The sequence below is a fragment of the Synchiropus splendidus genome, chromosome 4, assembly GCF_027744825.2.
Source record: "Synchiropus splendidus isolate RoL2022-P1 chromosome 4, RoL_Sspl_1.0, whole genome shotgun sequence".
In the NCBI taxonomy this organism is placed as follows: Eukaryota; Metazoa; Chordata; class Actinopteri; order Syngnathiformes; family Callionymidae; genus Synchiropus; species Synchiropus splendidus.
Window position 1 is genome coordinate 15,644,554 of NC_071337.1, and position 26,948 is coordinate 15,671,501.

General features: G+C 42.9%; 1 protein-coding gene across 12 annotated transcripts in view; it reads left to right on the plus strand.

Moving 5' to 3' along the window:
* foxp2 (forkhead box P2) overlaps window positions 1-26,948 on the plus strand; it is a 117,865-nt gene that overhangs the window by 35,745 nt on the left and 55,172 nt on the right. For 8 of the 12 annotated variants that reach the window (XM_053861925.1, XM_053861932.1, XM_053861930.1 and 5 more), the window contains exon 4: window positions 20,413-20,608. The exons of 1 other annotated variant lie outside the window; for it this stretch is intronic. In XM_053861925.1, the coding sequence (XP_053717900.1) occupies window positions 20,420-20,608 (189 nt within the window). In that variant the 5' untranslated portion in view covers window positions 20,413-20,419. Of the gene's footprint in view, window positions 1-9,852; window positions 10,124-11,761; window positions 11,811-20,412; window positions 20,609-26,948 lie in introns of those variants that run through there. 3 more of the 12 variants (XM_053861926.1, XM_053861927.1, XM_053861936.1) reach the window with 3 other exon arrangements.

Here is a 26,948-nt window from a genome sequence, read left to right on the forward strand (position 1 = left end):
TAGTCGAATATAAAGTAGTAATTTTATTACTCGCCACATCTTCTCCTCAGAAGCCATTTCGTTTCCGCCTTTCACCGCCGCTGAAGACTTCATTTGATCTGCCGACTTCGACCGCTCGGTTTATTTTCATTTGGAAAACACATTTACAGGTGCAGGATAGGATGTGAAGAGGGTGGGGGGGTCTTTTATCACACGAGAGGTCCTCCTGCAGGAATTCTACACGGCAGATTGTTCCCAGCTAAACTTTTGATTTCATTTGCTTGGCGGCACTTTTCTATTGAAAAAGAAACAGGTGAGACGTCCGCCTCCAGTACATGTCCAACTGACTATTTGAGGGGAAGTAAAGGTCCTCAGAATCCTGCTGCACTTTTGTTTGCCATGAAATGTGTCGTCTGAAAAAAGACATCATCAAAATAACCTAAATAATTTCCATTTTGATACTTTTGTACCTCAAAATGAAGTTTGCCATTGTACAAGGACGTGACTAAGGGTGGTGCATCTTGAGTAACAGTGGCAAGGGGTGATGAAGGAGAGACAGAGGCACTCGAGGTGAGAGTAGGATCACTTCAGCGATCAGATCTTCTTGTTGGCTTTTGTAATGGACGGACAAGTTTGAGAGGAGTAGTCATGGACTATGATCTTTGCTGATGATTAGAAGAGGAGGTTGAAGAAAAGCTTGAGGTGTGGGGCCATGATTGGGAGAGATGGGAGGAGGGCAGGGGGAAGAATGAAGATGAGGGAGTGGTAGAGGTAGAGTAAACAGAATCAAGTTTTCAGGGTTATTGAGAGAGTGCAGGCACTGTGGAATGGGTGGAGATGACTGTAACATGGGAGTCGGAGCAAGAGCAGAAGAGTAGTATAAACAGAAGGAAACTTCTCAGTTGCAGAATGTTCAAGATGAAGATACCTAGAAAACAAGAGTGAATGTGGCAGATGAAAGGTTAAAACTTTGGGAAGCACCACTGCAAAATTACACCCGGCAGCATTGCTGCATTTGAACAAGCCAAGCTGCAAATTTTCTCTCTAATTTACACAAGCAGATAGCGGACACCATCAGAACAGTAGATAAACAGATTGAAAACTGCCTCTGGTCGAGGGATGCAGTAGACATGTAGTTGTAGCATAACAGAAAGCAAATTTGACTGACTTGGCTGTGGCGTTTTCATACTCTGGTGGTGATCGTGCAGAGAGACAGAAAGTGATGCGATGAAGCAGCGGCGCTTGCTTATACTATGGCCCACACCTGGTGATGTCATGGTATGAACATTAGATGAGCATATTTACATCTCCAATCTTAGGGTCAAGTGGCCTGTCTTGCCGTGGTGACACCTGATGAAGAAAGTCTTAGTCCATAGTTGGCGCTTCTATTCTCTTGTCTTTGAAGTCTTGTTTTTACTTTATTGTCAATCCATATTTCTCCTCCATATTGTAATGCATATTTTAACTGTTCAATCCAAATATCCTATTAAAAAATGATACATACAAATATCAGCATTTTTATACTTCTATCGAAATGGAAGCTCAAGTGCCGCTATGTTTTTCATTGACCTTACATTCACTCTACACGAAGCTGTGTTGACGTTTTGAGTATGACTTTAACCTGTAAGTGACCGCGACAGCAATTAAAGATCAGAGCAACATTTTTTTCAAAATCACACTTCTTTATGAATGAATTCTTGCATCTGTTGTCGGCTGCTGCTCACCGACATCGATGCACCTGGATTTCCTTCAACTTGCCCTGAAAAGCACTCACCAAAGTGCGTCATTTATTAGCTGGCCCTCTTAGCGCATCCAGATGTAGCCAGTCACTTGAGAAGTTCTCATAAACTTTAAATCAGGCACATCGTCCCACCGCATAGCTGAAGCGCATAGCTTTAAATCCATTGACTGATTTCTGGACAGTCTGGCAAAGGTTTAGTCCCAAATCCCTCCCAATCCTCGCACTCCTTGCCATCTTTACCTGCACCAGAAGTGAAAACATTCTTATGTCATGGCCGGAAGTCCCACTCCAAATCGCTCGTCTTCTCTGTCTTGTGTTATTACTCTTTTTTTTTAAGGTTGGAGCGAAGCGAAGGGGTGCTGGGCTCGGTTCCACACAATGAATTACCTCCAGATGTAATCCCCCTCCCCCTCCACCCTTCGCCCTCAAATTAGTGGCTAGTAAAAATTAGGTCTGAATTAGCAGCGGCGTGGAGAATAGAGAGTTGAAATTTCCATTTAATGAGTTTATTATTCTTTGCAAGAACGCCGTTTTCTCGAATTCATTTAACAGCTTTTTTTAAAGGTGTAATTGGTGTCTAGTTGAAGGCTCGTTTAAGGATGAATGGACCGGCGCCATGTCAGCAGTAAGTCAGAAGGCAGTCGGAGGAAGCTTCATTCCCCAACTCTTCCCATTATCTCTCTTCTGTCTGTGCTTTCCTGTCAATCTTGTTCTTGCTAAGTGTTTCTGTGGGTAAGAATTCAGACGCGCAGGTGACTTTCACCTCTGAATGACCACTGCCTGACAGGCACGCGGGGAAGACATTAGAACTGGATAGCTTCTGAAGTTATTTAGTGTCTGTGTTGTCACCACTTTCAAATTGCTGTTGTCTCTTTTCATAGGCAAATTCTACATATTAAAAGATAATGGAATATTATTTTACTTAAAAAATGCAGAACAATATGTTGTGTTTTTGTGTAACTATTTAACAGTTAATGCTAAATTATATATTTTAAGCTGATTGACTGCTTATGCTGCTGTGAGACAACATCTCTCCAGTCCATCGTGGGCCCTCCACCGTGCTGAGCACCTCACTAAGAAGGCTCCCGTCTCCCTTCCACCCGGTTCAGACAAACCTCACAGAAAACTTGTTTTTCTTGCTGTTTATTGCCACATTAAGCTAATGTACAGTGCTGTATTTGGGCTTTAGTGCGCTGGGATGCTGGAGTTTGGTATGGTTTTCCAGGATTATCTGGTCTTCTGTTTTGGCTTGTTGTCTTCCTGAAAGGCTCAAATATCAGATCGGATGGGTCCTAGTTCGTCATAATATACAGGTGCCTCTTCTTGTACTTGTCAAGGTCCTGCCTAGGAGGACCAGGCTTCCCCTCTTACCTGCTTTTTCAAGTTTCTTATACCTCTTTGTTGAGATGGAATGACTTCTTTCATTCCAATTTGCTGCACCTTGGTGTATGACACCATCCAGGTCATCTCCAGTTTGATTTTCATTCCTTCCTAGACTCTAACCTTCCTTCTCAGGGCCCCTCTCATCTCACACTCGACTCGTCCCTCAAACTTCTAAACTCAAATTTTTGGTCTTCAACACATTCTTCTGGTTTTAGCTGCAGTTTCAAGTGTTTCTAGGCTGAATGAAGGGTTCCTCAACGGCATCTTTGATTGGAGGCTGTGCGTCTGTGGCTCTGATCTATCAGGGAGAAAGAAAGGAAGTCGTCTGCCGAGCGTTTTCTTTTCATCTAAATCCTGGAGAACAGGTAAACTGCTGTGAGCTGCACTCGCCTGTCCGAATCCTCCCACCTCAGCTTTGATTTCTGCGACTCGTTTAATTCCAACACGCCTTTTGAAGAAAAGCTTTTGTGCAGCGGAGGGAGGGATGAGAGAAGAGGCCAATTTAACCTGGAGTGGCCGGTCTGTCGGCTCCTTCGCTTCAAGAGCCTCGGTCAGCCATCGGACTTCTGTCGCTTCAATCAGATTTTTATTTTCTTCTGTAATGTATACTTTAATTCTCGCCCGCTGTCTGTGCCGGCGGGGCAGCTGGAGCGAAAGCGCGTGTATCATTAGAGAGCTAAACCGACTTGTGCAGAGTTCATGCTGCTGTATGAACCTTCAGCTTTCTCCTGCTAGTATGTTTCTTTCTCAAGTGCGCAACTGCCATACAAAGGTTTGCATGACTTGTTGTCGCCACACATGGATCTGACCCATTTCTTGTGCCAGACTCGCATTAGAACTGAAACATGTCTCTGCAGTCACCTCGCAAAAACGTCCAGCGTCACAAAAATAAAGTATACGAATTAAATAAACCATGAGAAAACCAAACCAAAATATGTTTCAAGTCAAGGCAAAAAAACAACAAAATTATGGACATCGAAAAGTGGGACTAAAAATTGTGATGTCATCAGCATCAGTTGAATTTAAATGAGCTGTTTTGGACACAGTAGGTGTGAGTGAATTTCTGGTGACTCGCCAGACCTTGTGCTGCTGCTCTTGTCTAAACAGAGTGTGGAATTTTTTTCAAAACATTTGTGGGTTGAGATGGTAACCATCACCACCAAAATGCACTCATCTGTTCCTTGTTCCATTATCACCATTGAAATCCCCTTCATCTTTCATTACTTTGCCGGACAGAGAACTGCGACAATTGCAACTGTAACAATTCTCAAAAATAAGCAAACAAACTTGGCTGTCATGCTTATCGAGAATAAATAATGATGTGGCACGTATGTTCATCTGGTGAAGCTGATTGGATCCTACAGAAAAGAAAGAAAGTATCCTGGATATCATAATGTGTTGACCAGAGAAATATATTTTCACTCCCATCAGAAACAAAGCTTAGAACAGCAGTCATGAAAAAGTGAAATTGACAAATAAATAATAAATTACTCAATTTAAAAAGTAAAACATTGTATATAAGAAATATATAAGAAAAACAAAACATATCACCATATACATGTTGTTAGAAGTGACAAACAACTGCCACCTAAGTAAAGATAATTACCATAAAGGCTGACTAGAAGAAAGGACAGAAATCAGTGAACCTCCTGAAGAAGAGACAAAGAGGCACACGTGAACACTCCACATCTTTTCAGCGCCACCTCCCTCCCCATCGAGAGCCAAATGAAGTGATTTTGTCTGAAAAATGATGAGCAGCTCCTGACATCTCTCATGCAAGCATAACAAATATTACTGAAGAGCAAAAAACACACACTTATTCCTCTTCCTAAAATTAATAAAAGCCAAAAAAGGCACGGTGATGGGCCACCATGCCTCTTTGAATCACACGTTTGTGTCCGGAGAGCACAGACTGTTAAGATGGTGATTATATAAGTGATCCAATGGCGGTTTTAATTTATCGTATCCATAGCAACCTGCCGACCCCAGCTCCAAATGAAATGCCTATTAAGTGGCCGATAATGACGGCACCCAAATATATTTGCATATGCAGGAATAAAGAGCTGTGATGAAGAGAGGCGCCGCCATGAAGAGATATTTTAGGAAAACATTATCTTCACTGAGAGCGTCGATGAGAGGATTTCAGAAGCAGATTAGAAAAGAAAAGGTTTAATTGGTTTAATGTCAGCGTGAGGTTGAAGGATGAAATCATATTTAAAATAAAATATTATTGAAGAGGAGGTTGCTCATCATTATTCTCATTTTGATAATGTGAATCATTGAATAAATTGATCCTCAATCAGCTGTACTTAAAAGTTATATTTAACATATCTTCCCTCTCAATTTCAGTTTTTTTTTTATAAATGTTTAACCTCCAATCCTTTTATGTCCAGATTTGCATTTTTAAGAATGCATATTTAAAATCTTTCATTAAAAATAAAACAAACAAACTGAAAATAAAAACTCTGAAATGGGCGGACAAAGCTTGCACTGAAAATCTAGTTGGAAGAGTTCGTCAAATGCCTGAGAGGCACGTCACGCTGGCTTGGGCTGGAAATGAATAGTTAGCTCTTGTGTGTGCGAGTCAACTATGGAAACGAAAGTGGGGCTGGGAGATGAGTGGCATTGTCATGACGCCCCCCTCCCTCCGATCCCCTCAAACACACACACACCCTCCCTCGTGACACTGCTGCTTCCAGTGTTGGTAACCAGCTGCTGCCACCATCACTGAAGACGCTGGTGGGTCTGTTTGTCTCTGTTAACCTTGGCGGCACCAGAGGAGGATCAACACCTGAAGGGAGGGGGCGTGAAGGGGGGTTAAACAATGGTGACTGAAGTCAAGTCGGACTTTCTCAGGCCTCCAGTTTGTCTTTTCCAATGGATTTGTTTTTTGAAAAAGCAGCCTGGGAGCGAGCATGTGGCAATTAACAGTTGCTGTTTATTCTCCTACTCGCTCAGTAGAAGCACATCTCTGTGTGTGAAAGTCTAAGGATGACATCACACTGCAGCGGAGATGAGGTGCAATTGTTAAGTTCAAGTGGTGTTTACCCTCTTGTGTTGAGGGTGGCGCGTAATAAATTAGGACTCTGAGGTGCCCCAGTTGGCTGCGTATGTTTTTATTTACCACAATTTTGTATCTTGCGTCTTTGTATGCACTTGTTGTACACATAGCCGGCAGATGTTGTTGTAGTACTCCAGCAATTCATTTTTCAGACAGATGTCAAATTGTCATTCAAAATAAGTGAAATACCTTGAAACCTAGAAGCAAGTTATATTCTTTTGGGCCTGATTTCTCATCATTTATATGATATAATCCGAGAGATTTTGGATGACAAAAAAAAAAAACAAAGATGCTGGAGCGTCAACTCAGTTATTATGCAAAAGCTAATTCTTCTTCCTTGTAAATTCTCATTCTGTGTTGATTCCAGTGCACCCTGAGAAAGGAGGACAAAAATCATTTAAAACAAGGTTTTTGTTTGGTCAGTTTTGCAGTTTTGGTTGGTTTTTGAGGTTTACGAAACATGAATTCTCTCCAACCAACACCTGTAGATTGTGTTGTAATTCGAAAGATGAGGAAGCACTGACGCTCAGTCATTCAGGTGAGACTCCTCCACGTCGGCGTCACAAGTCAGTTGAGGTGTCTCATCTCAAGGTTTCTGCCAGGATTTTGGGCCGAAAATGCTGCCTATCAAGAAGTAATCCGACAGTGAAAGAAGAAAGCAGGGTGGGGAGTTTTGACATTTATTGAATTGCAGACAATAAAAACTGATGCGTTTTCCACTTGTTTTCGATGTGAGATTTCATCTTTGGAAAAAAAGGTCATTATTCTGAAGCCGTGGTGGCTCTCACTCAAGTCGTGGTGATGCACCATAATTGTTTACATGTAGCGGAAACCAATGTTGGCTATGAGGTTCTCAGGTAGGGGGTGCTCAGGGGCCGACCCAGGATATGCTGGTGAAGATTACACCCCAAATGATACTGAGAATTAATATACTTTAATCTGTAAGTGACTGATGGAGATGTTCATGTGGATGAGTTGATGATGGTGATATTGGGCCATTCATGGATGATGCAAGTGGGCCATGATATCATTGTATTCATGCCGCATTTATATAACGTACATTTTTTTTTTAATCCAAATACAAAATGAGTCACACAGGATCCCAAGCTTAAAACACAGTCTAAGTTGCCAAGTGTTTATAAGTGCCAAGAGTGTATAGGAAGCACTGGTTGTTTAACAAGAACTACAATAGTATATATTTTTTCTCCACGAGGCACCTTTCCTCATCTTCAATTTTACTCAGTGTGGGGATTGATATCCATAGTCACAGCTTGTTAACACTGTGCTCTAGTGGCGGGAGGCCATCATTTCACAGGGAATCTGCATTTCATTGAGGAGATGTAGTTTTCTTTTTTAGGCCAAGTCATGCAGGGGCTCAAATAAAATAATGTGGCAGGTTGAATTCCGTCCTCTGGCCTAGAGTTTGACATGAGTCTGTGCGGCTAGAAAACAAATCTGATTCATCATTCTTCTCTTTCCTGGTGATGTCAAAATCCTGTATATACATTTCTTTGTTGAAATATTTTTATTTGGATGCGGTGGTTTGCTTGTTTTCACCTGAGTCTGCTCATCAGCAGCATGATGGTGTTATGCTTGTATGCAGGTGACTTTTGTATCTGTGACGATCAGCCCTGTCAGCAGTGCCGTAGCTCTTCATTGAATTCTTCTGCTCGGATGGCTCACTTCTGTCGACGCAGCTCAAACTTGGCAAAAAAAAATATATATATATATATATATATATATATATATATATATATATATATATATATATATATATATATATATATATATATATATCTTGACTACCGAGGCCCGAGTGTCCCGACGAGCTGGTGGCAGATGGGCCGCCTCACTGCATCTGCCGGCAGCAGACTTGGGGGTCTTTGTGCTGGCTCTCGGGGGCAGACGCAGCCTTTTCTTCCTTCCAGTGGATTCCTGTCCGTTGGAGCGACGAGCAAAAACATCTGTGAGTGGAGAGACGAAAGGGGGTTAATAAACATTTATGTCTCAGTGGGTTGTTTATCGAGGAAGGGGAAAGAAAAAACGGAATCATGTCATACGCCGCTCAACTGAATTCGTGGGCTTTTATCTGCGCTGCGGTCACAGGTTCATTAGCAGACTGAGGTCGTAAGATCTTCTTAGCCATCGCAGATTCACATTTCTATATGGCTCTATCTGAAGGAACCTGCAGCCCTACCCCCAACTCTGGTGTCACGTCACACATCAAAAGTACTTTATGCAGATGACATGATTATTAATATTCAGATGATTTACGCCTTTGTATGCAGACCATCATTTACACTTGGATTATAGAAGATTCTGCTGGAACGTTCAAAGGCTAATTCTTTGCTCCCGCACACCACCATTGTTTATTGACACCGTCATTTACATTTGGTCCATATCATCCCTGAGACATAGTTTATCTTAATTTATAATTTATCACTTTGCATCTTAGATTATCACCCACTGTAGATTTTGCAATTCTTTCTTTGCAGGCAATCTTTATTCATACTTAAATAACCATGACGTCTTGATGGGAAGAAGATGAGAATTTAAGAGTTTGATTCAGCTTGTATTCCTCCCATAATCCGTCTGTTTATGAATTAATGTAATTATACAAATGCTCATGATTCATTATTCATCTTTACAGTGCTTTTATCATTGATGAGCATTATTTCTATGCTCATGATGTATGTCTCTTTCCGTACAGGTTGATTATATTTGGCTCATATCAAATGAATAATCAGTTACATTGTCCACCTTCATGTGATTATTTGATTAAAGTGATATATTCCTAAAACCACAACTGAATTACAAAGGCTTTCATGCAAATGATTAGTCGTGTGTATTTTCACCTAATAATTATTAGCATGTTCTTGATACATTTCTATGCCTGCATTTTCTCCATGGAGTATTGATATCCAAAAGGTTCACAGATATTCATCTATTTATTTTATTACGGACATGAGGATAAATTTGTTATATATATATATATATATATATATATATATATATATATATATATAAAATATATGAAGATAACGTCACTACGAGTGAGAAATTGTGATTTATGTCTGATAGGAAAAAATCTGTGAAAATGTTTTCAGATATAGTTTCATAGGTGCAGGTGATGTTGCATATTATATGTATATAATATAATGCTTGATAAAATTTGTTTCTGTTATCCTCGAAATGTAGAGAACATTCTGAAACTGTGAGAACGTTGTCTGTATGCAGATGATTGAGTCCTTTGGCTGGCAGAGCCTTCATCAGCACGTGGTGTCATGTTTTACTGATATCTTTTCTTCACTCTTGTGATTGTGGGACATTGTGGGTGATGATAACGGATCCAATCCTCTGTTTCTGATCAGTGCAGGTGAGGCGGTCACGTCAGCTGTCAGTGGGGTGGTTCTCTCAATTCCACTAAAATTTCAAAAGTTGCACAGATGTGTTTTTTTTCCACAAATTTCAACTATGATCTTTCCGAATGCATCCGGTTTGAACCCCCAAACTCACTCCCTCCCCTGCTAGATTCCTCTACAAAACGCCTCCTCTGACACCCCCCCCCTTCTCTCTCTCTCCTCCACGCCACCACACACACTTTCTACACACACTGCCAACTCTCGCCACCCTCCTCCCCTCTCGAACAGCCCCCTCTGCCTCCCCCCCCCTCCACCCCACCGATCAAGCCGCTGGTTTTTGTGTACTATTGGTCCTCGGGCGTCAAAACAATCCAGCGGGGGCTGCCTGACTTGTTTTAATTAGGCGGCGCTGCAACTGTCTCTCAGACGTGACCAGGCGGAGGTCGTGCGCCGCCGTGGTGAAACACAAATACTCGCAAAGTACTTTTTTCCTTGCTTCCTCCAAGTCTTTTTTTTTTCTTCTTCTTCTGAGAGTACTTCTTCAAATGCCCGTTGCCGCGGAGAAAAGGAGTGGATTTGTCCGTGGTGGTTTCAGAGGTAGGTGCTCCTCGGCTGGCTGTGACTCTTTCACGGTGATGCGCGGACGGCTAATTGTTTTGAAGAGCGACGCGGCGCGGCGGCGCTCTTTCGCCTCCTTTACACCCACACTTGAGCGGAATAAAAGCAGCCACATACCTCTTGTGGTCCGGTCGCCTCCTCGCGAGTGCACTGTAGAACCGCTCCGATGAGTGTGTGTGAGCGTGTCTGCGGGAGAGAGGGAGGCAAAGTGTGTATTCGCTCCGGAGAGGGAAGCGGAGAGAGAGCGTGCAGCGGAGTGCGCCTTGGAACGGCAGAGAGGTGCAGAGGAAGAGCCGGTGTGCGTGTGTGTGCGTGTGTGAGAGAGTGAGAAAGAGAGAGAGCGCGCGCGCGTGTGTGAGACAATTGCAAAGAATTCGTCTTAACTTCAAAATAATGAAATAGTGGCTGCACTAAACTTAGTTAATCTCACTCTCTGAAGTCGTCTTCCTCTCGTACTAAATTCACCTTCTTGTTATGCGCGTCAGTGGATGTCAGGGTCACACACGCTGCGACACGCGCGATGTTAGGGTCACTTTAATGCAACTTTAATGCAGCTTGCAAAAAGTTTCAAAACATTCCAGCTGTAAATAACAAAACGATCTGAAATATATGCAGGTGACATATCTTTATTTATTTTTTTATTTCTTTTTTATTACACAATTGACGAGATGCACAGGCAGATACGCGCACGCGCGTGCTCATGCGACAACGCTCTGTCCTCCACTTGTTACTGCTTAACCTGCAACTTTCAATCAAGCAGAGGGGGAGCCGCTGAGCTGTCAAAGCCAGGTCGGATCTCTTCTCTCATGCTTACAAACAATCACACATAAGTAGGAATACACACGTCCTGGACATGGTGATGGTGGAAATTAAAACAGAGATTAAATAATCATTGTCAAGCAAAAAAAAAAATCAACATTGTGAGTTTTTTTCTGTGAGTTCTACACTGACCCACACGCGCCTGGATTCACACACACTGTTCTGAAACGCAGTCTTACTGAGCTCGAATTAGACCCATCTCTGGGTAACAGTAGTTTAGTTCATTGTCTTTTTCAATCCACATAGACAATGAAAATTGTGAGTATTAAAATAATGATTCAAAATCCCTTTTCACTCGCTTGAACTCCATAGTTTTAAACTTTTTTGACTCACAGACTAAGCCCCAAAAGTGTGAGTAAAAGTGGGGCTTCACTCTCACACACACTTGGTTGCACACTGACGAATTATTTTTGAAAAAGAAATGTCTGAAACACAATTTTTTTGTGAGTCCGACCCGTGCTTGAGGTGTGTGTGTGAGTGGGTGGTGGTGGTCCGGGTCGGTAATTGCCCCGGTGACAACTGGAAATGATAGAATAATTGTCACCAGAGAGCTTTCTCCTTCTTTTTTTTTTTTTTTTTTTTAAACGGAGGGCGAAGGGTGATTTAGGTATGCATGAATGGCACGGCAGAGGTGGTGAGGGAGGAGGGCGATGGAGGCGGGGGCTTCAGGGGCTGAGAAGGGGGGGGTGTTGCAGTGGGAAGAAAAAAAAAAGGGGGGGCGGCTTGTTTATGATGCCGTCCCCCATAAACACGGCTGGAGTGATGACACAGATAGTGTTGCCTCTCCACGCGGTGACACCAGACCCTCAGCAGCGGCGGCAGCGGCGGCGGCCCAGCTCACCTCAAGGTACTGACAAGAGAGAAAAAGTCATCCGTCCATCCGTCAACTTCATTGTGTGTGTTGCTCAATTTGTGCTGACGAAGTTCCTGGAGAGTGTGTGTGTGTGTGTGTGTGTGAGTGTCAATCACTTCCTGATCACAAGTATCCCAAACTCATCGACAACTAATTATCAGGAGCGGGCGAGTGATTTGTTTACTTAAATATTGATGAGAGGACTGGAGTGGGGGGGGTGGTGGTAGGTGGGTGGGTGGGGGTCTGGTCGGGCTGAGGAGGGGTGTGGGGGGGGCTGCTGGGCTGACTATTAACATTTCATAGAGCTTTGTGCAGGAATGTGGGGGGGTGAAGGGTGGGGGGCTGCTCTTCATAATTTAATACTCTAATGCATAATGAGCTGCGTGATTAGCTGGCGCCTACTACTCCACTACTTTTTTATATTTTTATTATTTTCTTGGTTCTCTGGAGTCTTTTTCTGGATTCATCGTCTTCTTCAAATGAAAATGTTTGTGGCAATTAAGGGGCTGTTTGTTTGCGAGCTGCGCTAATTGTGATGTAATTAAATCTGAGCGGTTAATGACGCCGGCGCCGTAAACGTGGCTGGTTCATTTGCATGAGACGGTGGCTCCCACCTGCAGGTTCTCCTCTCCTCCGCCGCTCTGCACTCTTCCTTTGTCTGAACTGTGATATCAATCCATTTCTGTAAATGACAGCAATTACACTCGATTGTGCATCTGCTTGAATCAGACCACTTACTTTAACCTTTTTTTTTTTTTAAATCAAAAGCAGTTTGGATTTTCAATAACTTACCCCTGAGAATATTTTCTATTTCACCGTATTATCACTCATTTCATTTTTAACCGATATTTTTTTATTTACGTGTTTCTCTCTATTTTTAGTATGATGCAGCTGATCTTTTGCAGTTTTGCAAGTGTTTGTGTTTGACTTTTCATGTCTCGGTCTCAGAGGTCTAGAGTCTGTTTGGGTGAATTGATAAAAATATGCCTTTTTTTCCTTGTGAAGTATTTTAGTTCAGCTCCTATAAATGAGCAGTAATTTACAAAAAAAGCATTTTATATTGTGCAGCATTTAAATGTCCTAAAACACGCTTACAAAATTTTCAATGTAAACCCAAAATCAGAAAAATGACTTGACGGCTCCCAAAACTCATCACAGTGTGTGCTCTTGTGATTCCGCTGTGTCTCATACTCTTCCGAGCACTTTGCGTGGACTCGGGCATCTCCTTCATCCCCAAGAGCTTTTCCTATCCGAATATTAAACGCCTTTATTGCAAGCCAAATGATATATAGTGCAACTATTCCATTTAAACAAAGCTTCATTTTTGTGATTTCTATTTTTTTTGATGCATCGAGAGCTGCAGCATGAGATTATGTGAAGTGTGAAGATCAGCACTTTTTGGGGTTTTGGGTGTGTTTCTTTGTCTGCTTCTGAAAGGAAATATAGCACACAGACTGCTAACTTGTATTTAAAAAAATGAAAAGGATCAAGCGTTAGAATTTAGGGTGAAAATCTGTTCATTATGTTAATATTGTTACATATTCTGTTCTGTGCAAGCCTTCGTCTCACCTTCTTCCACTGTAATCACAGTGTTGGTGTCTTGTTCCTTTCACAGTGAAATATTTGTATTATGTATTTAAAAAAGAGCTAATTTCGTTTGCAAAATTGCATTTTTAAATTAAATTAATTTGTTTCTTTATTATTTGTTTCTAGTTTGTTGTGTTTTGATTGATTTTTGCAACAAATGCTTTTTTAACAGATATTAATAAAACAATGCAAAAGCTTTTTTTTTTTCAGTTAAAAGAAATTTGAGTAGACACAATCGGTTGAAAGGAAAAAGAAACAGTGATCTTTATTTCTGCGTCCCTTGTTTTCGGTAATATTTCTTCTCTCTTGAAAGAGGCGATGATGTCGCCGTCCCGTCCCGCTGCTCCCCGTCTAATTGGTTACATAAATCTCTCCCGCGATTGAGCATTGTTGCGCGCCATCTTCACCCTTATTTACCAATTCATTAAGATCTGCGGTCGTGGGGCTGCCGGGAGGAAATGACGACATCAATCAGCGGCGCCGACATAATGGCCCTAATCACGCAGGAATAACCGCAAACGTCAGTGTGAGATACGTCTGGATGCTCCTCGCGCCCGTCCGCTGGATCCGGAGAGCAGAACGTCCTCGCCGCAGTCATTATCTCCTCCGATTTCTCCCGACGCGCTGCTCTCGCTGGCTCCTGTCCGAGAACTTCCAGCAGCTTTATAGAGAGTCGCCGGTCGCCTCCTCTGCTGAAGATGATTGGACGAGACGTGCAGGCCTCCCCCCTCTTTATAGGTCAATTAGCCCTGATTAGGTGGGCTGAGTTAATTAATGCAATTGGCAAATATGCAGATGAGGGGTGGGCTGTCATCGCACAGGCGTGGAACAGCTGCTGAAGTGAGGCTGGCACTGAAGTCTCACTCGTCTGGCTTTCTATTTTTAGTTCAAAGGGGTGAACAAGTTTCCTCTTCACAACAAATGGAGAGAGTTAATTGATAAGACGTCGTTGGCGTGAATCCACTCGGGTTCAAATCCTTTACAAGAAGTGCACAAGAGACAATCGGCAGTACCTGGTTAGCATGCAACTTTGGTTCTCAGCTCCTGGTGCGCTTGTGATAGCCCTTAAACTCCTTACCATCGCCACGAAAGCAACACTTCCTCCATCCACCACTCCGTGTGCTTCCTTCATGGTGCTTCGGTACGGTGTGATCTCTCGCTCTGCTGACCAGCGAGCTCCTGGGAGTGACAAGAACTTTCCTGGTCAGCACCTGCCAGTGCTCATGATGATTCTTGCTCATCCTGTTTGTTAACACGTGCACAAACTCTTGCTGCTTTTCTGGAGGCCTCATTCAGGCGGACTCTCCCATCACCCTGGTGGTGTCGGCCTCCAATCTGCTGAGGATCTAAATTCACCCTTGTGACATCTCCAATAATCCTGAGGTTATCCATCACTACAGGATCTGGTGCTCAGTCAGGTGGTACTACTTCAGTGATCTTTTGCTTGTCGGTGAGGTTTTGATGCCACAGTGCCATTGTTCTAACTCAGTCTTGCGCTGACACGATTGCACCAGTGTCCCTCTGAGGCTCCAGGATTGGTTGCCAGTGCTCATCTCCCTAGTACCATGCCACAAGCCGTACAGTGCAGCCCCCAGTGCTCGTGCCAGTACCAACATGAAATCCACTGATTCATCTTTTGCGAACGCTCCCTGTAGTTCTGTTTGCTCTCTCCGTACCTGCAGGTTCTGACACCAGAGGCTGTGGTTCTCAGGCAATATTTTAAAATGCTCACACACAATACAAAATTGATAAGTGTCTGTGTGAGTAACGCTGGTATGATAACGGCAAGATTAAATTTTTCTATTCAGCATTATTGGATCGACAGTGTGCCGTACGTATAGTCCCCCTTGTCGTTCAAATAAAACTGAATTTGTATTAACACGATATCACGCTCAGGTTTCACCAGCGCAACGCTTACATTTGATTGAACACACACTTTTACACGCATGCCGTCTCTTTGTCATTTCCCTCCATTCACTGGCACACACTCAAATAGTCTCCCACTTTCATCTGCCGCTGCCTCATCTGCTCGTTGTAAATAGAAGCGAATTAAGTTCTCCAACCTTCTCCGACGTCTCCGATCACAGAATTTATTGAAGAAGAATTGAGGTTTTCTCTGGTCGGACGCCAGATAACCACATTTGATTCTGTTGCTTTGAATAATCCCCACGAAAAAGTCCATTATTCTTTTCACCAGGCCCACTCCTGATTTTGTAAATATGATTTCTGCCCCCCCTCCAATCCCGCCGAAGCAATCTGAAGCACTTTTGAATTCCTCTATCTGAGAGCATTAGCATACACAGGTTCATGAGAAATAGTCATTAATGCGCTTTCATGGCGGCTCTTTAGTGCCCGAAAAGGAAGCCTTTAATTCTCGGGCGCCGCTGCCGGCTGCTAATCCAGCTCGCCGGCAAAGGTGCCGGGGCTGAAGGCTCACCTGAAAATGAGCACAAACATCAAAATGACAATCTGAGATTATAGTTTAAGGGGAATTCTACTGTAAATTTTTGTTCTGTGTGTGATGCCACAGAACAAGGAAAACGTAAGAGAACGTTCTGTCTGTGAGGGACCAGATGGACCCTAGGCTGAAATGTACGTTTAGCGGAACAGACTCAGTCGTGTAAAGGATGTAACCAAAACTGTAGCCTCCGGCTATTGGGCAGGGATCCTCCGTCCAAAGTATTCACTCGACCTCCTTCACTGCATCTACTCTTCTGCTTTTTATCTTTCATCCGTTCAGTCAGTTCTGTGTTGCAATGTGCCGCTGATACCTCCCATGTACCGGATGAAGTCATAGTACCGATTAGTCCATGTCTCCTCATCTAGTGTGTAAATTAAGTTTGGCGGTAGCATCATCTGATCTTTACTAATGGGAGGAAAGCAAAGTTTGGCTGTCTGAACTTATAACAAATGTACTGGAAGTGTTCGTGATGACACAATCTCAGACTTTCAGATGATGAACCTCAACAAATGGAAAACTTTTTTTCAATAAAAAGCAGCGTTACAGTTCCATTGTGTTGTCATTGACAAGTTGTAAAGAAACATGACCTATTTCGGGCAACAACAAAAAAACAGTGTAGCTACTCCAATGAAAACGAAGAATTGGAATCCCCAAAACAAGGAGCGTTCCACTTTGCACACTGCGAACCGATTCATTATTAGCTAAATGCGTTGTTAGCTTCTGCGAATTAGCCGTGATGTTATGTAGACCCCGGCTGCAGACGCACTGAGCTGTGAGTTCTTCTGTAAAACATCTCCAACTTGTCACTGATGATCATTGAAAATGCACGGCAGCATTTTGGTCGGCACACGTGGCATTTTGATTTATTAAGCAATCTGAAGTGTGGGATGACAAGCCCTTGCCCTTGCCCACATATTTCTTTATTTGTGCAGAAACTTGCAGCAATGATGAATTAATTTCACTCATGCACATAATCTGTGATTATTTTAAACGATGAGGGAGCGTGAAGAGCCGCCCGACTGTGAAATGTCATTTCTGCCATTATTATACTTTTCTGTTTTGATCCTGCAGACCCCAGGATTTTCACCTGGGTGATGCTGAGACCTCTGTTTTGAGGTTGCTGAGGATGCTGACAAAAAGTGCATGAACAGAAATATTTAAAATTCATCTATTATATTGTAAAATGAGGTAAGAAAAATGTTCTTAGTTGTCACATTATAACATTAAGAATTTTTTTTTTTTAGATTTTTGATTTACTTAAACATTTTTGTTTAAGTAGGATATAATGTATTAATTTAATTATTAATATATTTTTTAAATATATATTTTTAAATGATTTGATGATCTATTCATCCAGACTTCCCCTTTTTGTTGAAATGAATTTATTTTTAATATTTTATTAATTCAAAAATTAACCATATTTTGTTTGCCCACCCAAATAGACATGCTTATTAAGTTCAAATGTATATAGTTGCTACAGTCAGACTGATACAGGTTGGTTAAAAATAAATAATATATAATAAATAAATAAATACAGTTATGTACTCCTCACCCTGAGGTCAAGTATCATGCCTAGTTGCTTCATATGCCCCTCAATCTTATCTGGTGTTTGGATGTGAAAACATAATTTGGTGGGCTTCAGTTGCTTCATTAAAGGTGACAAAGTGAAGCTGGAGGGAAAATTCTCTTTGGGTCTTCAGGTTCAATGCATTTTATTTTCAGTTTGTAAACGGCTACAATTGACCTTTGACCCCACACAACCACGGGGTGTGAATAATCAAACTGTTCTTAACTTGAATTTGGAGGAGCGGAGTGTGTAAACTTGTTTGTGTGTGTCCTCCAGACAGCTGTGTGTTGGCTGTAGATGGATGGCTGCTGTCAGCGTGTGTGTTTACTGCACATGATGGAGTGGCAGACAGGGCAGGTAATGAGGCCGCATTAGTGCTTTTAGAGCTCAAACAAAGATAGAGGAGACTTCACCCTCATCGGCGTGTGTGTCAGTGTCTGTGCCCTTATATGTTTGTGGCTTCAGAGATGAGAAAAGATTTTTACAACATCCCAAAGAAGTGTGCGTGTGCATCATTGTGTGTAGTCAAGCTGTGGTGTGTCTGTGTGTCTCACTCATGCAGCAGTAACGCCCCCTAACACACACCAGATCCTTCCGACCCAGTTGGTCCAGTACAGACTGAGCCTGGGTCGAGGGCTGGTGCCCCTTCGGGTGGTGACACACACATGCACCGTAAACCCACGCACACACATTTATGGGGTCACACACTCTCCTGCCCTCGGGTGTTCAGTAGTGACACTATCAGCCCATTCAATAGTGGGTGTGTGTTTTTGGTCCATATTTATGTGTGATACTTCTTTATGACAATTTGTTTCTAAGATCGTGTTTTATCTTTGTGCGCTTCTGAATGTGAGTGTGTGGCTGATATTTTATTCTGATCATTTAAGTGTTTATGTTTGATTATATTATTGTGTGTGTGTGTGTGTGTGTCCATATTGTTTCCTGGTGTTTCTAATTGACACTTTAATTGGCAGATGTGAGTGTCGACTTTAGACGGCTAATTAATTTATCCCTGCGCTGTCAACGAGGTTAAAGCCTCATCTGATCGCTGCACACAGACACGCGCACACACACTCAGCGCATACATCACCAGCGTGTTCACCTCGTGACTGGGTGCAGGCTCATTATCATTTTCAAATGCAAATCTGTTAATGCGACGGACTTGTTTCTTGATCTTTATTCTGTTTGCGCACTTAGGGTCGTCTGCGGCGTCTGTCAGACTTTATTTATATTTTTGGATTCAAACAATTTGTCTTGAAAACTTGACTTTTTATGTCGTTTTTATGTGTTTGGGCTGAAATAATTATTTTGTAGTCTTCAAGGAAAAATTAGAAAGTGCGTTTTGTTGTCATTGGATCGGGGGGTGGGTCCAACTGACCGGTCTTCCGTCAGAACTGGTACATCCATGTAAAATTTATGCCTCATTTGAATACATATTAGCAGGCTGATCACGGCCCGGGCTCCCCCAAATTCATCACCAGATTGGATGTCACATGGTGCCAGTCTCACCTCCTTCCCTCCTCCCCCTCTTCCTCTCCTCTCTCCATCAGTGTGTGTGTGTTAAACAGGAGGCCTGTTTGCTCCTCTTATTTACTCGTATCCCGGGCAGCCCCCCCCTTCTCCTCACCCACTTTCACCCACCTTCATGCAACCCCCTCCCCCGTTTTCTCTCACCTACCCCCCCTTCTGTTTGTCCGCCTCCAACCCATGTCCTGTTTTTCTGAAGTGTGGACTTCCTTCAATACCATCCACACACACACTCCCAAATAAACGTGCACAATTAAATGCACCTTCATCAGGACGGCTACACACCCACACGTCTACTGTGCGAAATGTCACACACTTGTGCTCACTCACTCGGGTGTTTGAAATATTTACACTCGTACACACACACTCAGTATTGAACGTTCATACTCAGTAAAACATTTACAAGACACAACAGAGAGCTTACATCGGTGCACCCACTCATGCACACTCTCTAGGAGGCACTGTTTATTGAAGATATGTGGTCACTTACACACAGCAACTGTATGTACATACACTGCCACAATTTTAACACAGAACCAAACATTTGTTCCTAAACACAATCAAATAAACACACGCATACACACATTCGTGGCGCACATTTGTTGCAACACAATTTTCTCGTAAAAGTGGTTCGATTAGTGGATATTGTGGTCTTGCTGTTATTGTGATTTAATACTTTTACCAAACATTCTGTCAGCTTGAAAGTACAGTGCTTTTTGCACAGTGTGAGTGTGTTCATGTAACATGAGTGTCCGCATGGTGTTCTGTTTTCTCAATTCTTCTCAGCAAATCACTGCAACCAGTTTCCTCGCTTTTTCTAATTTCACCTCGCTGAATCACCTCTCTGCCTGCTAAAGTCTGTCGGAGCTTCATGTTTGACACTCACCTAGAAACACATTTTAATTCCAAATTATTCTATTTATCATTTTATTTTAACGGAAAAAAAGAAAAGGACATGAATTTGTCATGTGACCTGGCTCCACCCACTGCTATTTTTCTGTGAGACGTCACAATTTAGATGTTCCAAAAATTATTTTTCCCGATTTGCTCATTTTTGTCGTCATGAACGGATTGTTCTGTTTCACTTGACTTGGCCCCGCCTACGATTCCTCTTTAATTAGATCTCCAGTACTACGGTCTTAAGCTTCAAATATATATAAAAAATATTTTTGTCTGAAACATTAAGGAGATTCAATATTGATTTTTAACATCATCTCTTTGTATCTCTTCATTTGCACAATCAAGGCATAATTGCACCCCTCCCCCAGCCTCCCTTCCTTCCCCCCTCAGCTCTTCTTTAAATGCTTTAATTTGCACAAAAGGGGTGGGGGTGACAAAAAGAAATATAGAAGTGTAGCAAAATAAAGGGTGGAGGACCGGCGTGTGTTTGTGGTGAGGAGGGGCAGGGGGGGTGAGCAGAAGAGCCCTAACTGGTGCCTCTTAATCACTTCTAGGTTTGAAATGATGATGATGATGATGCAGGAGTCGGCCGCGGAGACAATAAGCAACAGTTCAATGAGTCAAAATGGAATGAGCGCCCTGAGCGGCAGCCAATTAGAGGCTGGCAGTCGAGACGGCAGATCAAGTGCTGGTGACACCGGCAGTGGAGAAGTAAGCACAGTCGAGCTGCTGCATCTGCAACAACAGCAGGTAAGTTGTCGTCCTCCCCGTCTGTCTCCTGCGTCTGTCTCTTTCTCTCTCTCTCTCTCTCTCTCTCTGCTGCCACTGCCGCTGCTGCTGCTCGTCCGCGGCCGACTCTGTCTCCTCGTGGTTTTGTTGAGTTTTACTGAGAAGAGGGAGCTGCTAAAATAACTTGTTTTGTTGCTGTTGCTCAGTTGTTGTTTATTTGTGAGGCCACGTGTAGAGATGTGTCGTCACCACCACCAGAGGGCCTCCTACTCCACTGGCTCTGCATTTTTGCACTTTTGTTGTACTTTTTATTCGACAGCCGGGATTGTTTCTAAGAGTGGAATGTGACTGAGGGGTCCTCGGATGGGTGGGCCGCAGGGTCGCTGGAGTTGTGAAAGTCAGGCGCCCGCCGGTGTAAAAGAGTCAAGTGCTGCCAGTGTCTCTTCACGCCGTATGATGGCTTTGACAGCTCGGAGAAAAGAGCAGCGGGGGGGTGGGGTTGCAGGGTCGCGGGCGCCGGCTTTGGGGGGGTTTGAGGGTATTTCTGTGTGTGCATGTGCAGCTGAAGCCCTTTGGTGAGTTGGTTCGGGTGAGTGAGGAGGTGTCCTGCAGCTCCTCACCACCCCCTCGTCCCTCTGTCCCTCCTGCGCTCTCTCACCCCTTCACCCGCCTCCCCCCTTCACCGTAGTGGACCTGCTGGTGGTCCCATTCATCAGGACTCACTTTCACCTGACTGGGGGTCAAAGGCTGAACATTGGAGCCTTGTTAAAGCACTGACCTAGGAAGTTTCTTTTTCCTCGAAAGTTCAGTTTATTCACATGTGTTTATTGAATTTACATTGTTGTTTGTTTATGCAAACACCAAAAGTGTGCATTGTTATTTCCTCAGTTATGGTAACTTCATCAAAACATTATATTCTTTATTTGTATTTATTTCATAATATAATGCAAAAAGTATCATTTTTAACTATTCATTCTTTATTCTTATTATTTTTAATTATGAATATATATTTTTAACAACATTTCTGTTGTGAATGCATTTTATTTTGTTATCTATCCAGGAAACATTTCATTCCTATTTTCAATCCTATCCTTTTAAATATTTATTTAACTAAATTGTTCTTATTTTGGTTTTAAAATTAGCTACATAATTTTAGCTGTTTATTATTTTTGTGTTCATTGTTTTGGCAGTCTATGAAATGGCTAAGTTTTCCAAGAGTCAAAGACTCAAACAATAAATAGCACAGTCATGTCTGTATATAACAATAAACAAGATCTGGAGCCTTCAAAACACAATTCTGAATCTGAAGCAGCTGACAGACGTGAGCTCGAGGCATCTGGTTAAATTTCTGAGTCATTCAGACGAGTGCAGCTTGTGACACCAGGGTGCAAATGGGGGTGTAGTTGGGGTGTATGACAGTCCACGTCGGCGGTGAAAAAAAAGAGGCCCGGCCCCTGAGTGGCCTCGGCGGGCTGCAGACAGACACATTGAAATGAGCGGTCCAGCTAACAGGTCTCCTGAGGCTTTTTAAAAACAGAGGCTGTTAACTTCACACACGTCCTGTGGCTCCACAACGTCCACCTCAAATATAAAAGAGACGGAGGAATTTGATTATGAAAATACCGGACTGGTCCCAGTCCCTCGGCTGCACGGGTCTGCACTTGAAGACGCAGGACCATATGTGGTTCCCTGGTCCATGTGGTTCTTGCTTCAACCAAAATCCTTTTTTGAACACCCATAACAAAGGTCCAGTATGGTCCTGAGACTTGACCTGGAACAGGACCTTCAAAACCAACCAGACATTGAAGTTATTGAATGTTGTTGACATGTTAGATCTTCTCTTACTCGTGCCATAGTTATGTTAGCAGCTAGCTCATGTCGTTGGACATGAACACGTCCGATGTGTAACTTCTTGGTTTGCCTTCACTAACATTTTCAAGTTCTGACCAAATTTCATTTAGTCGGCCTATTACAGTATTGTTGTTACGTTTCATCACATTTTGAGGTGGTTAGCATAGTATAGCATGTGGGTGTTAGCATAGCAGTTTTGACAACCCAATCTGTCCCTTAGCATCAGCACTTGAGCTACTTTAGATATTCGGATGTGCCAGAAGCCGCTATTATGACGCATCATCATCAACTGTTTTACTGCTGTATGACTACCCCATTATTTGCTCTTCAGTTGTACTCAACACAGAAGCAATTCAAATCTTCACCGTCATCTGCTTTTTGTGAACAAGCTTTCCTCATCAATGTGTATTGATACTTTGTTTACACTAGCACGTCTCTCACTTAGACATTTTAGTTACAAAAGTAGCTGTGTAACCCAAGAACATGGATGAAGGGGAAAAGAGTAATCGATGTACCCTGTTCACATTATCAAATATTTGTTTTTGAAGAATGAGAAATGCGTTGTTCGTGTTGTTGGAAACAAAATGGTGTAATTTTCAGCCCGTACTCGGGGTGACATTGAGGGGTCCGCTGGGTATAAGAGCTGCTCATCACTGTGATGCAGCAGGGAGGATGGGTAGGATGAGGGGGGTGATTAATAATAAGCGCTGATGAATTCTCCAACGTCCCTCTGGGTTCTGCTATTACCTCCCGACACCCCCCCCCCCCCCCCCCCCTTCACCCTCCTCGCCCCCCTCGATACCACCTGCAGCTATAATTAGAAAAAAACATCTTAAGGTCTCCGGCCCGCGATTCCACCCGAAGGCTTCCAGGACTCGCATCACGGCCGAAGTTCCCGCCAGTAATTATTCCTCGTTCCATGCAAATTAGCTCTGAAACGCTTCGTTACGCACGGAAATTAAAATATTCATCTGTGGTATTTCTACATTTTAAGTAAATTTGTGTTCTCATGGAGTCACATTACACATGAGAGTCGCTGGTAAGAACATGACCATCTCGCCATTGTACTTTATCAGAATCCTTGCAGTTGTGTATCATAGCGTTTTATAGTGACACAGCAGGACTTGTTAGGATATTTTGCTGAGGCGATTTATGTACCACGTAGCTGAACACAGTTATGATTATTTTTTAAAATACGCTTTCCTGCTAATGCCTTGAGTTGTTTTGTGGTGGCTGTTATTTGCAATATTTGTTATTTGATGTGTTGTTGTTGTTTTCTTTGCCAAGTTTTCGAGGCAGATTGATAATCCCAGCGCAAGATTAGCATTTGTTCACATTACATTTATGGCATTCAGAAAACTTTTGGTGGCCAATGTCGAGGCCCTAAATAAAAATAAGCAAATGAAGTGCAATGACTCACACCTGCCACTAGGTGACATGAACTATAGAACCGTTAATCTTTAAAGGTATTTTCTTACTCCGGCGTCAGTCACGGTGATGAGCCGCTTGTTATGACACCGTCGTTCCCCCAGCAATCATTTTTAAAGCACCTGATGAGCAGAGATTTGGCCCAGTTCTCCCCCAAACACCCATCAATCATCGGAATCCTATTTAGAGGAATTAAATATTCTGGATTATTAGTCCATCAATCCTGGTTAAACCCGTGGCGTAGCAGCGTAATCAACTAACGGCCTCTTCATCTTTCTCATTCAGAGATCAATACATCATCCACACGCACGTGCACACACTGGGCCAGTGTATAAAAGATGGATAAATCAATTTCCGACATGAGCTCAGCAGTTTTTGCTCCCTGCGACGCCGGAGCTTTTATAGTGATCATTGTGTCGGGTAATTAGTGTGTGCGACATTCATCATCATCCACTCTGATTCATATCTGCGGCCGGCAAATTGCAATCAGATACAGCCAGCATCTAATCTGCGATCTCAAATCAAATTAGGCCTATTTAGACAACCTCAGGAGCAGGGGGTGGCGAAACCCGGGTGGGAATTACCAAGCCCGGAATTCAATTGTGACATTTGTCTTTGTGATACAAGAGTATTTATTATGGGATCATTACGCTGAAATATGAGGAGGAAGTCTGTCGGAAAGTGTCCCGCTCTGAAGGAGACATTTGTGGAGTGAGGACGACACCCCACTGATCCCTTCAATGAATTGCCGAACCAGTTGAATTCTGTACGTACTTGATGAAGATTTCATGACATACACTGTCAGAATGTGTCAAGCAAACAGCTAAGGGAGACACTATGTTCTGCCTAGAAACAGAACTGGGTTGCATAGCAGGCAGTGGTCCTTGGCTTCCTAAGGACGTACCAGGTGTCTTCCTGGGGAAGTAGTTTTAGTTCTTGTGGGGTCAGGTGGCACCAACTGTCAAGTGACTGGTCATTCCCTGCTTTCTTAAGTTGAGTTGAGAAGTGGATGTCATTTTGAACTGGCGATCATGTTTGGGTCCACTTGCCTGTCTGCCAAAAAACATGATCAGCGTTGGCATTAACTCATCCCTGCCTTGGCACTGTCATTGCTAAACCATGCCACATGTTGTGACAGACACCTGGTTCATCTGGGCTTAGAAAGTTTGCGTGCTCCACTAGAACATAATTGAAGTTGGTCCTTGTTTGTTCCTTACACATCAACTTAATGTCATCCCAGGTTAACTGATGTCGTTTGCGTGCTTTTCAAAGAGCTTAAGACTGGGGATGCTAAAGTATGCAAAGATTCAACAACAGTAATGCACATTATGGTCGACATTACGGAACTGAACGGCGCTGCTCTTTGGACCTTAATGACATCATCCATCTCAGAGAGATGAAAGACAAAACACTCTCAGAACAAAAGTCTGATAAAAGACTGTGAAGGAAAAATGTATTCAGAATTCTATATGAAACATTTCCTATCAATGTTCCTAATCTGTGAGATAATACCACTTTGTTTTTTGCTGATCCGGTGTTTTAACACTGCCTCTGTCTTATCTGTGCCTGAGACACATCCTCCACCTGCGCTGTGCTAAATAAATTAAGTATGTTGGCATAAATTACACGCTCCAAAGTGCCTATCTACCTAAGGGATGCGGTACGAGACAAAGGTCCGGCGTGAGCATGACAGCAATTAACCTGCATCCCCCTGCTTTTTGGAGGCAAGAGGAAAGGGACTCTGTCAGCATTTGGAGGCAAATATTATCAAATTTGAACAAAAGCCTAGTGGTTTTGAATGTGAAGTGCTTTGGTTTCCTGTGCTTATTTTAGATCCACAAAAACCATGACACTGAGCTTGACTATCCTGCAAACAAGCCTGGAGCGTCTCAATCCCGCCGTCCTTCACCTGCCTCTCCTTCTGTCTCAGCGCACCCTTTTTCTTTCACCAACACACACACACACACACCAAAGATGCAAATCTATGCTTTGCCCTTGAGCATAATTTAAAGGCCTAATCACCCACACTGTTCCTTTTGGACAGAGAAATGGAAGCACAGTGGGAGGATGGTGTCGCTCATTTACACACTTACACAAAGAAGCTCATTAGGTTTATCTTCCGGGCCTGAGATTGCCCCACTCAAGTGTGTAAATAAGACGCCGGCCCACTGGCCCTACGCATCAATCACCTCGCAGGACAGAAGAAAGACCTCTGCTGAAATATGAACTCTTTCATGAAAGAACTGGCGGAGATAAGGGGGCTATTTTCTGCCCCAAATGTTCAGAAGTATGTCTTTGTCAGGATGATTTGTCCGCCTCTGTGAGAAGGCGCCCCCCGGCGTGGTCTTTATTTTTGCCTTATTTACTATAAGTGACAGCCTATCTGCTGTCAGAATTCGACCCCACTCTGTGCCGTACGCACCAGTCCAGTGACATGGCGGTGGCAAAGCAGTGCTGCACTAGAGCATGTAGGTCTGACCAGAGCATTACATTACTGAGCATTGTGATGGGCGTTTTAGTCAGAGCAAGTCAGGACCAGTTTTACCTTTTTGCATCACCAAACGTGAAGCTCTTTTTCTTCTTTGTGTTATCAACCATAGCCATATCAAGAAGATAAAAACACACCAGCAGAGTAGTTGTTAGTCCAGTAGTCATGCATCTGGAAGATTACAAGTTCAAATCCAATTTAAGGTTTTAGTGTGAAATGTATCCTGTGATATAGTATAGCAGTATGTGAGTTGGTCAATTATTTAAGCTTTAAATGAATGGACACTACTTCCTGTCTTAACATCAGATTCCAAGTTTAGTTAGGTTAGTAGTCTATAGTTCCCTTTCGTAATGGTTTCCCCCTCAAACCAAAGATTGATTTTGGTTTCCATAAATAACTGAACCACCAGGTTTTCCAGTAACATTCTGGTTTCCCAAATGACATACTAAACCACATCAATGTTTGGGACGAGGTCACTCTCCCGCAACTACAGCTGGCCATGTTGATTGGGGATGTCCAGAAAATACGGTCAGTAAAAAAAAATTCAGCTGAAAATTGCTGAGAAGTCTCTTTTTAGTTTTCGATCGGAAGCCT